At 44.3% G+C, this 13,053-nt stretch overlaps 2 protein-coding genes across 5 annotated transcripts in view; one reads left to right on the top strand and one right to left on the bottom strand.

The window, feature by feature from the left end:
- Positions 1-13,053, top strand: part of LOC132453287 (centrosomal protein of 95 kDa-like) — a 58,726-nt gene that overhangs the window by 22,097 nt on the left and 23,576 nt on the right. For all 4 annotated transcript variants that reach the window (XM_060046114.1, XM_060046111.1, XM_060046112.1 and 1 more), the window contains 7 exons: positions 903-1,013; positions 1,142-1,259; positions 8,269-8,354; positions 8,477-8,643; positions 11,947-12,010; positions 12,122-12,189; positions 12,412-12,536. In XM_060046114.1, the coding sequence (XP_059902097.1) occupies positions 903-1,013; positions 1,142-1,259; positions 8,269-8,354; positions 8,477-8,643; positions 11,947-12,010; positions 12,122-12,189; positions 12,412-12,536 (739 nt within the window). The remainder of the gene's footprint in view (positions 1-902; positions 1,014-1,141; positions 1,260-8,268; positions 8,355-8,476; positions 8,644-11,946; positions 12,011-12,121; positions 12,190-12,411; positions 12,537-13,053) is intronic.
- On the bottom strand, positions 3,617-5,148 carry LOC132453339 (piggyBac transposable element-derived protein 4-like). The gene is made up of 2 exons (XM_060046185.1): positions 4,541-5,148; positions 3,617-4,254 (listed from the first exon to the last, which is right to left on the bottom strand). The coding sequence occupies exons 1-2, from the start codon at positions 4,570-4,572 to the stop codon at positions 3,813-3,815; spliced, it is 474 nt and encodes a 157-aa protein (XP_059902168.1). The 5' UTR covers positions 4,573-5,148; the 3' UTR covers positions 3,617-3,812.

Raw genomic sequence — 13,053 nt, 5'->3', positions numbered from 1 at the left:
TTTAAAGCTGAGAAAGAGGGCACCGGGTATATAAGAGAGGATGTGAACATGATTGAATACTGGTCTGTGATCTGTAAACAACAGAAATGCCTCTGATTTAAGAAGAATGTGACCCCGTTATGGTTTGTATTATTTCTCCTTGTCAGTGCCCTCTCTGTCCCTGTAGGGTTCCATACTAGTGAACACTAGGGCCCCGTCCACACAAAGCCGATTTCATGGCGAAACCGCAAAGGTCTTGTACGGTTCGGCCTTCCGTCCACACAAAGCCGGCGAATCCGCTACGGTTTTGCCTGTTTCGGCTTCGTGTGGACGGGGCCTAGAACTCCAACGTTGGACCTTAACTGTAGGGTTCCATACTAGTGAACACTAGAACTCCAACGTTAGACCTCCAAGTTGCAGTCCTTGGATTTAATGTCTTGCAAGGATGTGAACCAGCAATAAAGTTATGCAATGCACTATGTTTCACAATATAGGCCTCGCATATTAATAAATCATGGTACAACATTGTGATCAATGGCAGGTGCATATTGTATGTATGTTTCATGTTAAAGTAAAATGTCTTTAGCAGAGAACAACAGTCGACTGGTTTAGGATGAACTTGCAGCAGAAGAACAATCAAGACAGGGGAAATTAATATGCAAAACACATATATCATATGGCTGCTGTTTTACCACCACTATTGATATGATCTATTATTAGTGTTGGGGTAATAAAATCTGCATCAAGACTCACGTATTTTGCTTTAATTATACAACACACTTTGACAAATTGTATTTCTTTACAAATCAAATTGATTGAGCCTTTTATTGACCTGCTTCTATGTTGGCTATCAGAAAGCCTTTTACACTAAATGGTTCAAAGAAGGGAGTCATTGTTATTGTTAATAGGATTGAATGCTTCAGGGGAAAACCTTGTCAGAGGGGACAAGGAGTCCATCAAGAACCTGTTGGAAATCTTTGATGGCCTGCTGGAATATCTCAATGAAGAGATCAGTGAAGAGCTACACAATGGAGGTAGGGAAAGGTCTTGACCTGATGCGTTCTTCTGCCTCTTGACAGTGAACCATAGCTAGGAGCTGCTCAGTGGCACCAGCCAGTTCTGTGTGCATTAACAGTCCCACCTTGGCTTGTCTCCTGATCAGGGCTTAATGAGGGCCTAACAGAGGTCTTCTTGCCGGCTGTGGGCAGGGACGGACTAAGAAGCACTGAGCAGGTGGTAGCTGACATGTTGGAGAGGACATCCCTGTCGTCCAGTGAGTGGTAAGGGTTCCTTCTTGCTTGTCCCGTCAGATTAGTTTATTCACAAATAGTGAGACCACCCTCAGGTTTACATCGGTGCATTGCTCAGGGAAAGAGCCTGACAGGGAGGATTCTATTTGTTCTAGGGGTTTTGCTTCTTCAACCCTAAACCTTGTAATGAGTAAAGTAAATTGTACATCAGACACGTGCCGAATAAAGAATGCGAAAAGGTAGTAAAAACCAAAATTGTAGTATCAACTGCGATTCAAATATTCAGCATTTTCCAACAATAATCACGTGGGTGAAAAAGACGGATGGATTAAACTCTAATACCTTGTAGGCCAGTGAGGACGTGGCTTCATCCCTTCAGCAAGATATCCATTATGATGAGGATTCATTTATGATGGCGTCACCGTAAGTGTAAAATGAGGAGCGAATACAGTGACCATAGGGACAATGACAATGTAAAAAAGAAAAGTGAAAGTGATGATGCTTTTTTCGCAAAACAGAAATCACTTTGCATGTTTCGAGTCCCACTCACCTCTGTGATCTGTAATTAATTTATTTACATAGGAAAAAAATCTCAATGAACAATCATTTAATGTAAGAAGGAGCTTATTGTTAATGTATTGACGTCTCTGTTCCTTAACAGAATATCTTGAGAGATGGAAGTAGGGACAGTGTTTCCCCTAGGATGGAGTTGCAGCAGCGGAGGTGAAATGTTTTTTTTTCCGCTCGCAAATTTATTTTGGTGCTCGCAAAGCGCACCCTGCCGGGAGGTTTCTCATGTGTCTGCCGGCACCAGAAGGTGTACAGTACATTTGTGCACAGTAAGGAGCAGGGGAAGTTTAGAGAGATTGAACATATTACAGGTATAATCTTTCTATATTTATTTATAATTTGAAACAATTATTTACATTTATTTAACAGAAAATATATTATATCAACAACCTATACAGTAAAATCAGATAACACAAATACTACAACAATCGAAAAGGTCTGTGCCTCCGACCAATGCATCTTCCCACTCCCTCCCCTCTCCACATCACAAAGGTTGTAGTAGGACCAAAAAGAGGCCATGCCTCTATTTAACAAGTTTTAGGGCACTAGAGTATATTGTATATTGACATTTTTATGTATATTGACATTTTTGCTAAAAAGAAATTCCTTAGAAATAAGTAGATATATTTTTCAAAACTAAAGGTTGCATTAAGACGATAAAGAGACCATGTCTATATAGAAAACGTTTTGGAGCTCTAGAGTCAATAATGGCGACGCTATTGAAAATGTTGCAAAAAAAAAAATCCTCAAAAATAAGGAGATATATTTTTCAAAACTAAAGGTCGTAGTAGGACCATAAAGAGGCCATACCTCTATGGAACAAGTTTTGGGGCTCTAGAGCAGGGGTCCCCAACCTTTTCAGCACCAAGGACCGGTTTGATTCTCCAAACGGACTGGCGGGGACTGGCGGGGCAGGCCCGCCAGAGGTTGCCAATTTGTTGATATTTTCATATAGTGTTGTGCATGCATTCATTTAAAAGAACTAGTTCCAGTTATTTATGAACAGTGAACGTAACAAACTCTTAAAAAAGAATGTGAACTTGAACAAGTGAAAAATGAACAACTATGAACATAAATATATTGAACTAAACTTGAAGTAACATCTATCAAGTGTAAACATGCCCAACACAAAAGGGAACTTAACACGTGTTTGTGAGGCCACAGAATAGGCTACAATTCATTTTAATCAGTGGGAGCCTTGTGCTTGTTTCCCTGCAACAAGAAGGTTCCATCTGGGGGTGATGGAAGACAGTGACACCCTTAGCATGTTTGAAATGTCCAATCGATTGCGCAATTTTGTTTTAGTTGCAGTCATTGCCGAAAATCCGGCCTCGCATAGGTACGTGGTGGGAAATGGAAGCAACGTTTTCAGCGCTTTTACGGATATCTCGGGATCCTCTGCTTTGGTTTTGATCCAAAAACCCGCCAGAGAGGTTTGCTCAAACACACCTTTAAGACCACCAACATCATTAGCTATTTCGATAATTTGATCTTCCTCCTGCACTGACAAGTGATTCGGGACATTGACAAATGGGTTGCGGATCCACTAATTCGTTCGCGTGGATCTTTGGAGGATGGGAAGTAACGTTCGATTTCATTTGAAAGCGCAACAAGGTGATCGCACACCAGCTGCGAGAGAATGGGCCCTGCCTCAGTCTCTCCCAAAATCCCCACTAATCGAATACTCCCCTGTCCACTCGTCGTCCCCACAAATCAAGCTTGGCTTTAAATGCAGCAACTTTATCTGCCAGTTTAACCCATTTATGCCTAAAACGCCTGCTAAAAACGCCTGCTAAAAACGCCTGCTAAAATCTACATAAACCTTAATATCTAAGCCTCTGGAGCACCTAGAAACATGAAATAAAAAGCATTGTAAAGGTAAGAACTACAGGTTTTATTAAAACATGCTCCCTGAGCACAACCTTAACAGCAACATTTTAAAAACATTCTCAAAACAAGATTAAGAAGAAAAAACTGTATAAATCAATGATATAAAATACAACAAATAACATTTTAACCAAAGCATTGTAAAGGCACACCCCTGACCTGCAGATCCAGCAACAACTTCACGCTGGTGTAAAAGTTGTCCATGTAAACACACAAGTTTGACCCAAAATACGGTTTAGCCAGGTCTGACACAATCCGGTAAGCCAGGCCTGTCTCGGTCTTGCCTGCAATGGCCCCTGTGTAAACTTGAAAATTGTTTACGTAGCCTGTATTGCTCTCTGCCATGACCCACACCTTTATCCACCACTTCACCGGCTTCATGGGGAGGTACTGCCGGAAGGCAAGGCGTCCCTTGTATTTTACCATGGACTCATCCACGCTCACAAACCCATTGATCTCATAGAGGGCCTGGAACTGATGCAAGAGGAGGTCCATGAACCGCCGGATCTTCCACAGCTTATCGGATTTATCCAAGGCAGGGTCCAAGTTATCTTCTAGATGGAGATATCTGAAAATGCAAATGACAAAGAATTTGAGCCTGACATTTATTTCCATCATTGTGTTTATTTGTATTATGTTATTTATAGTATTTATATTTATTCATAATTGTATTACTATTTATTCATTATTCCATTATTGTATTTATAACTAACATTATTGTATTTATTCAATATCAACCATCATCACCATTAGTAATTGCTATAGCACCACTATCATTACTGGCCATTCCGTTTTCTAAGAGAAGAGAATGGAACTCGGAAGAGAGCACAAGAAAAGAAAACATAAATAATTACCTCCAGATCATGTCGAAACGGTCCCTTGACATTTGTTTGGTAGAGCCACTTAGTTTGCCTCCAGTAATCGCGGCGTGCTGGTATCTTTAAAATTCCAAAGCAAAGACACAGCCCGAGGAATGTTTTCATTTCTGTTTTCGGGACCGGGGTCCACTTGAGGTCGTGGGTGTCTGAGCTCGTACCTGTTCCGCGTACCGATTCGTTTCGGTCAATAACGTGTCCCACAGCTGATCGGTAAAGATCCTGGAAAACACATCGAGTGGGCTAGCATCCAAGGGGATCGGTTGTTTCACCCCCGGTGTGCGAGAGAATGTCTTTGTTTTCCGAGGCTGGTAATTGCCGGTTCTCCAGTCCACCTGGAATCCCCGAAAGTCATCCTCCTCCTCTCCTTCGGTGTCCAAAAATTCCCACTTCTGTGCCCGATCCAGTGGATCAACCGGCACAAAATCATTCTCGTCCTCATTCTCATACTCAAATCCCTTGAATTCTATGTCAATATCACTGCCATCGCTATCAAAATCCTCCATGTTCATTGCTACTTCTCGGTCGCCAGCTAGACGCGTCGCTAAAAACAAAAATAGAAAATCACGTGTATATCTGATTGATTGACGTGATTTTCAGCCAACCAAAGTGCATTTTGGTGGTTACCAGATCTTTACCAAAGCCTTAAGACCCGCCTCATGTTTATTTTAACCAACCAAAGTGAGTTATTTGCTGCATTCGTCATGAAAACAATCACGTGTACAAAATGCTGCGCCACGCAGCAGCCGGCAGAAGAGCTAATGTTGCGCTACGCAGCTCCCGGCAGGAGGGGCCATGTTGCGCGACGCAGCATCCGGCGCCAATGGGTTAAAGACAGTCGTCATTCTCCCCTGGAGTGTCAGGTTGAGCTGTGCTCATAGTGTGACACTACTGTTGAACTGAACAAGTGAAGTGAGCTTAGGCTGCGTGCGCAGCCGCTGAAGCCAATACGTGTTGAGGAAGGGACAGACACAGTTATGCCTTAGAAAATAAGTTAAGACCTTGCCAAAAATGACGGCTCATAGAAGCCAATGCAATTCACCGTTCGCTAAAGACGGCTCGTTTGGATGAAAACAATGTTGTAGCTGGTTCTCTAGGTTACTACACTCAATTGTGTCGCAACAATGTTTCACTGATGATCTATTGAATCGCAAACTCTGAATCTACCAATTTATTTCCAACTTTACTGAAGTTCCTCACCGTTAATATGCTTTACTCACAGGTGAGTGAATTGACCTGGATATGAATCGCCGTAGCGCAAAATAAAATAACATTAGTTTTTTATTAAAGGTCCCATGACATGAAAATCTCACTTTGGGAGGTTTTCTAACATAAATATGAGTTCCCCTAGCCTGCCCCCCCCAGTGGCTAAAACTTGCGTTTGGTGTAAAACTAGCACGAGCTGTTCTGCTCGCCTTTGAAAAAACGGAGGCTCAAGCGCGCTGATTTGGAATGTCTGTGCTCATGACGTCATCAGGAATCTCAGCTCCTCCCCTTACTCTGCCTGGCCCGCCCAGAGACGTTGGCCCTCCAATGAGACTCGACCGTGCGAGCGCCACATGTGTGTGTGTGAATACACACACTGTAACGCAAGTGTTTCTTGTCGGTTCTTTGACGTGTCTTGTGATGGGATCTTTGCCGGGCAGCGCTTATGCACCTCCGCCTCCGGCGGTGGTCCCTCAGCGGGGCTCAAGCGGGAGACATTCGCCGCCAACAATCTCTTTCTCCTCCATGTCGTGGTTCATGTTCTTGAGGGAGTCAAAGCCAAAGTTCCTTCCCCCCAATTCATTCTCAACCTTGGCTGAGATAACCCCCAATACGAGTCTCGTTGTAGCAATACCAGATACGAGAGTCCGACGTGTTATGCGCCATCACACCAACAGCAGAACGATTATCCAAATAACAAGGAAGTGTACAACACTTGTGTTACAGTCCTGGAGCTCTATATCTAAATAATATCATATACATAGATATCTATATCATATAACATATTGTGTGCGCCTCCAGACGATATTATGAATCACAAACGACTTTGTCGGGTTCTGCGACGTCTCTGGTTCTTCCACTTTCACATCAACCTGAAGTCGACTGAACCGCACGCTGCCTGCTGCCAGCTGCCCGCTGCCGGGCGATGGTGCCTCGCGGCAACCGGAGGCATGTCGCAGTTCATGTACTTCAGCGAGTCAAACCAAAGTTCCTTTCCCCCAATTCCTTCTCAACCATGGCTCAGATAACCCCCACGACAGTCTCGTTGTGGAAATACAAGACACGTCAAAGAACCGACAAGAAACACTTGCGTTACAGTGTGTGTATTCACATTGATGTGGACGTTGAAGAACCAGGAACGTCGGAGAACCCAACGCGGTCGTTTGAGATTCATAATATCGGCTCACACAGCTTTTGGCCGTGATAATATATGTTATATGATATAGATATCTGTGTAGGCTATATGATAATATTTAGATATAGAGCTCCAGGACTCCCGTGTGTTCTAGAATATTTACAGAACACGGCTAAAGGCTGTGTGCGCCTCGCCATTGCGATACATCCACTGTAGAGCGCATGGTGGCTGCAAGCTGCTCAGGGCCACACCCCCACCCTCCTCCTTGACACGCCCACCGAAACAGCGCATTTGGGGGAAGCTCAATGTGCGACTGGCTCGGAGTGGCTGTAACTCTGCACCACGGCTGAATTTAGGGAACGTCTTTGAATACTGTGTTAGTTGCCCACTAATACCTATATTAAAGAATACATAAAATAGCATGTCATGGGACCTTTAAGAAGGAGCTCTCTTCTCCTCTCCGTTTATATGCTTTACTCACATGTGTGTGAATTGACCTGGATACATGCACCTAGCAGCGGCGAACCACTGCTGCTAGGTGCATATAGGGGAAACACTGAGAGAATAACGATTATAACTGAGAATAACTAAGTTATTTAAACCAAAATAGGAATATATGAGGGAGGAAACTTCTGTAAAACACAACAATATCTTTAAAAAGCATAAGGCCGCGTTCACATCTAGCGTTTTTTTAAATCTGCCAGCGCTTGTTTTACATTATATTCCTATGGAGCAGAGCGTTTCTGGAAAAAGTCACGGCCGCTTTTTTAAACGCCTCTCCCAGCGTTTTTTTCTGCCATACGGAGCGTTGAAAAAAGTTCAACTTTCAGGAAGAAAGCGGCCGACGTCAGGCGTCTTTTGGGCAACTGACCAATCACAAGCGGAACATTGACACTTCGTCACGAAGGAAACTCTCTACTGTCAAAACAAGAAACAATGGCAGACAAATCACAGTGCCGGTGGAGCGATTAATAGTTTTAATTACAGAACATGTCGAGATCTACAACATGTCTAATGGGCTTTAGCCTGGATACGTAGTAGGCGAGTAACGTCGGGTCTAGAATGGATTCGTTGCTAGGCGATAGAAAATACGCTCTCGGCGCTTTTAGGGCCAAAAACGCTGCCAGCATTTCTTTTTGTTGAAAAAACGGTCGGCTCAACTTATCCCTATTACAAAAAACGCTAGATGTGAACGCGGCCTAAGTGTGTGTGTGTTGAACAGAACAGAAGACCTAGTGGTGGGTTTTTCTTAACTTTGTCTTATTTTTTATGCAACACAATTGTTTCCCAAAACATGCAGGCAGCGTTCTATCACAGTTATTCAGTGTAGGAGATGAAGGGTAAAAACATTCATTTATTCATTCAGCTGCTGGACGGCAGAAGAGACAGGATCCATCATTGAGCCAATAAAGCTGGGACACTCTGTATGCACCTTCACGGCCAAACCAGATGGTAACAGACATTTTTGTATTCCTTAATTGAGTATTCAGATACTTCATACCTCAACGCATCACAATTGTATTCATTCATGTTGATCGTTTCTGTTTGACCGTTTCTCTTCTGCTTTGCCATAGCTCCGCCCCCCCTGGAGCGCCTCCCCTCGGCCCTCCCCATACGGCCTCCCTACCAGGCCACCACCACGCCCCTCCACCACACGTCTCCTGCGGCCTGGCCCCCCCCAGCAGAGGAGTCCAGCAGCCAGCTGGTCCAGGAGCACCAAGCAGGCTCTGACCCTCCAGAGGTAGGAGAACACTGGCGGCCATGCTAAAAGCACACTGGGCCGGTCTAAAGAGGCTGATATTCAAAGGTAGGAGAAAACTGGCCATGCTAACAGCACGCTGGGCCAGTCTAAAGAGTCAGGCTGATGTCCAGAGTTACTTTAGGGAGAACGTTAGTAGAAAATATATGCATGTTATGCAAGTATAAGAGATTAACAAAAAAGAGGAGAGGCTTTTCTTTTTCGTTTTTTGAATTGAATCAACTATTTTATTCATAACCCCTTCATTAATAACTCAATAGTTTTTTCAAATATCGAAAAACTGGGTATTTGCAGGTCTAAGATCGGGCTACTGAATGGATGTGTTCTAGTATGTCTGGTGCAGGAGGAGATGTGTTCTATGCCTCATTTGACCGTAAGCTTGATTTCCTCTGTTTGACTGAAACTTGGCAACAGCCTAGCGACTTTTCACACCTGAACGAATCCACACCTCCAGGGTTTGTTTACTCCTGTCAACCCCGTGCCTCTGGCCGAGGAGGTGGTCTCGCGATAATATATCGCGAGAATTGTAAAGTCTCGCCCGTTTCTGTACCTGCTCATCCCTCATTTGAATCCATCACCATTCAACTGAATGGCCCTACACCTACTATAGTCGCCACTGTCTATCGCCCACCAAAGCATAATAGTGATTTTATAAATGAATTTGCTGCTTTTACTACCCATCTCTCCTCACTCTCACCCAACATAATATTACTAGGGGACTTCAACATACACATGGACAAAATCAGTAATCCCCTCACAAGTGAATTTACATCCTGCCTGGATAGTTTTGGACTGAAGCAACATATTCATTTCCCCACTCATTCAAAATGTTCTGGACTTGGTCTGTTGTTCTGGTGTCACTCCTCTTGCCTGTACTGCTGCTGAACTCCCCATTTCCGACCACATGTTTATATCTTTTACTGTCAACCTTACACTTTCCATTACAAAACTGCCCCGTGTTATATCATTCCGCAACATTAAAAACATTAATTTAAATACACTCTCTACTGGTATCAACTCCCTCCCCAGCACTGACAGTCTGTCCTCCACCGACGATCTGGTTTCACATTACAACAACAGTCTTCATGATCTTCTTAACACCCTGGCTCCCCTTAAATCCCGCTCCGTTTCCTTCACTCACTCTGCCCCATGGTATACCACTGAACTACGCAAACTCAAGGCGAAAGGCCGTCAATTGGAACGCCTATGCCAGAAAACTGGACTTGTTATACATAAAGAAATATATCACAACCACATTCTTCACTACAAGGACACTCTTTCTACAGCCAAATCTACCCACTACACCAATTTGATCAGTTCAGGTGACGGAAATACACGGGCCCTGTTCTCCACTGTCAACAAACTTTTACGACCACCGGACTCCATAGCTCCCCATCTATACTCAACTGATTATTGCAACTCCTTAATGTCATTCTTCACCACCAAAATAGAAAAGATTCACCAGCAACTGACCCCTAACATCACCCACATTCCGTCTTTTTCCACTTTCTCCGCCCCTGTCTTCCGTCTACTCAAGATTCACACTTCCCTCTGCTGAGGAAATCTCTGTCCTCATCCGGAAATCCAAACCATCCACCTGCCAGCTGGACCCTATCCTTACTGTTTTAGTTAAAGGCTGCCTACCGTCTCTTTCCCCCCTAATAACGTCCATCATACACTCCTCCCTCAGCTCCGGCCTCGTCCCATCATCCTTCAAAACAGCTGCAATAACCCCCATACTCAAGACAACTGGTGCTGACCCCAATAACCTCAACAACTTCCGTCCTATCTCAAATCTCCCTTTCATATCAAAAATTCTGGAAAAAACAATAGCATCTCAGGTTCAAGCTCACTTATCCTTCAATAATCTTTACGAACAATTTCAATCTGGTTTCCGCCCCCTCCACAGCACAGAGACAGCCCTGGTTAAAATCACCAATGACCTTCTCATGGCAGCAGACTCCGGACACCTCACTATTCTCATCCTCCTTGATCTGAGTGCGGCCTTCGACACCATTTCACACAACATCCCCCTTGACCGACTGGCCTCCATTGGTATCACTGACACACCCCGGCACTGGTTTAAATCATATCTTTCCGGCCGTACTCAGTTCATCCAACTCAAAACTTTCAAATCCCTGTCACTTCCAGTCACTACCAGTGTTCCCCAGGGTTCTGTTCTAGGCCCCCTCCTGTTCATCATTTATCTACTTCCACTTGGCCATATTTTCCGTAAATTTAACATTCATTTTCACTGCTATGCGGATGACACCCAGCTCTACATATCCACCAAGCCCACTTCTACCCTTCCTCCCACCTCCCTCTCCGATTGCCTACAAGAAATAAAATCCTGGTTCACCTGCAACTTTCTCAAACTCAACAGCAAAAAAACAGAAGTCCTCCTCATCGGCACCAAATCAACCCTCACAAAACCTGACAGCTTTTCCATCACTATCGACAACACCTCAGTCTCCCCCTCCCCTCAGGTTAAGAGTTTGGGTGTCATCCTCGACAGCACACTATCATTTCAAGCACACATCAATAACATCACCAGGTCTGCCTACTACCATCTACGCAATATCAACCGCCTCCGCCCATCCCTCACACCCCATAGCACAGCCATCCTTGTTCAAACCCTGGTCACTTCCCGCATCGATTATTGTAACTCCCTCCTCTTCGGTCTCCCCCTCAAGTCCATCCGCAAACTCCAACTGGTCCAGAACTCTGCCGCCCGCATCATCACCAGAACCCCCTCCATTAATCACATCACCCCTGTCCTTCAGCAGCTTCACTGGCTCCCGGTCAAAACCCGCATCCACTTCAAGATTCTGCTCCTCACCTTCAAGGCCCTCCACAACCTCGCCCCTCCATACATCTGTGAACTCCTACACACCAACACACCCACCCGCACTCTCCGGTCCTCCTCTTCCATTCAATTCACTGTGCCTCCCGCACGCCTGGTTACCATGGGGTCCAGAGCCTTCAGCAGATCTGCCCCCCACCTCTGGAACACCCTCCCACCTGACATCCGTAATTCCGACACTCTTTCCACTTTTAAGTCTCGTCTCAAAACACATCTTTTTAAACTGACATATTCCATCTAACCCATCTCACCCCACTTATGTAAATTTTCAATGTATCTTGTTTTTTATGATTGTTGATTATGTTTTCATGTTTTTAAACTGCCCTGTAAGGTGACCTTGGGTGCTTTGAAAGGCGCCCTCAAATAAAATGAATTATTATTATTATTATTATTTAAAATTTTCTTCCTCTCTAAATGGTCAGCCAGCTTCTGAAGCAGTCGTAGTAACCAACGGGCGTCCATCATCTTCCCAGGTCTCCTCTCCTGGTGAGTTCTTCCTCTCAATGTTTAAATTGGTTTAGATGTTTATGTGAGGATTGGGGGTCGACCTTATGTCTGGGTTGGGAATCTTTATTAAGAACCATGCTTCTCTTTAAGCTCTGAGTGCAATGTCCGAGAACAGTCATCACCAGATCAGCCAGGTGAAGCAGTTGGAAATACAAGAGGTATGAGACCAAATCAATCTTCCTCATCAGTGTACTGGCAAAACATTCAGACTCTCTCCCTATTCTTTAAACAGGACTCTCTTCCCCCCCCCCCCCTTATCCTTAAAATAGGACTCTCTCCCTGCTATCCTTTAAACAAGACTATCTCCCCCTTCTATCATTTGAACCATTTCAAACAGGACTCTCTCTCCCTCCTATCTTTTAAACACTCTCTTCCCACAGCCGGATGTCGTCTTCCTCCCCCTGCCAAAGGAGATAGACCCCCCAGCCAACAGCCACCTGGACTCAGAGGAGGAGGCAGGGGAGGGTGGGAGCCCATCCCTGGGACCCGGGAGGATGGCAGCAGGGTAAGAACAACGTTAGGGCGTTGGAGCGGGCTTAAAGGGTAATTCCGGTGTAAAATGGATTTGGGATATGTTTTGTATGATAACGAGTTCAAACGTTCATTTTGGAGCACAACAACCGAATATAGACGCTTTCTTCAGTTGGCTCTTTTTAGCTTATTCTATCAAAACGCTATTTTAAACAACTTAAAAGGCTAGAAGTAGCCCGACACTTCAAAGTTCTCAATGCCTTGTTTTATATGCGAAGACCCTTTTTATACGACCAAAGAAGTGTCTGGCTACTTTTAGCCTTTTGAGTGGTTTAAAATAGCGATTTAGTTTTTACCATAACCACTGCCCCCATTGTTCCAAGTTTATAGCGTTTTGATAGAATCGGCTAAAAACAGCCAACTGAAGAAAGCATCTAAATGCGTTTTTTGTGCTCCAAAACAAACGTTTCAACTCGTTGTCATACAAAACATATCCCAAATCCATTTTACACCGGAATTACCCTTTAAGGAGCTGTGTGAGAGAAATGACA

The sequence above is a fragment of the Gadus macrocephalus genome, chromosome 3 (assembly GCF_031168955.1).
Source record: "Gadus macrocephalus chromosome 3, ASM3116895v1".
Taxonomy (NCBI): domain Eukaryota; kingdom Metazoa; phylum Chordata; class Actinopteri; order Gadiformes; family Gadidae; genus Gadus; species Gadus macrocephalus.
Note: the sequence above shows the minus strand (reverse complement) of the source record. Positions and strands in the feature narration are given on the sequence as shown.

Excerpts from the sequence above, each read along its gene's own strand:
- LOC132453339 (XM_060046185.1), bottom strand. The coding sequence starts at position 4,572 with ATGTCAAGGGACCGTTTCGACATGATCTGGAG. Across the intron at positions 4,255-4,540 it reads CGTTTCGACATGATCTGGAG|ATATCTCCATCTAGAAGATA; the intron begins GTAATTATTTAT and ends TTGCATTTTCAG.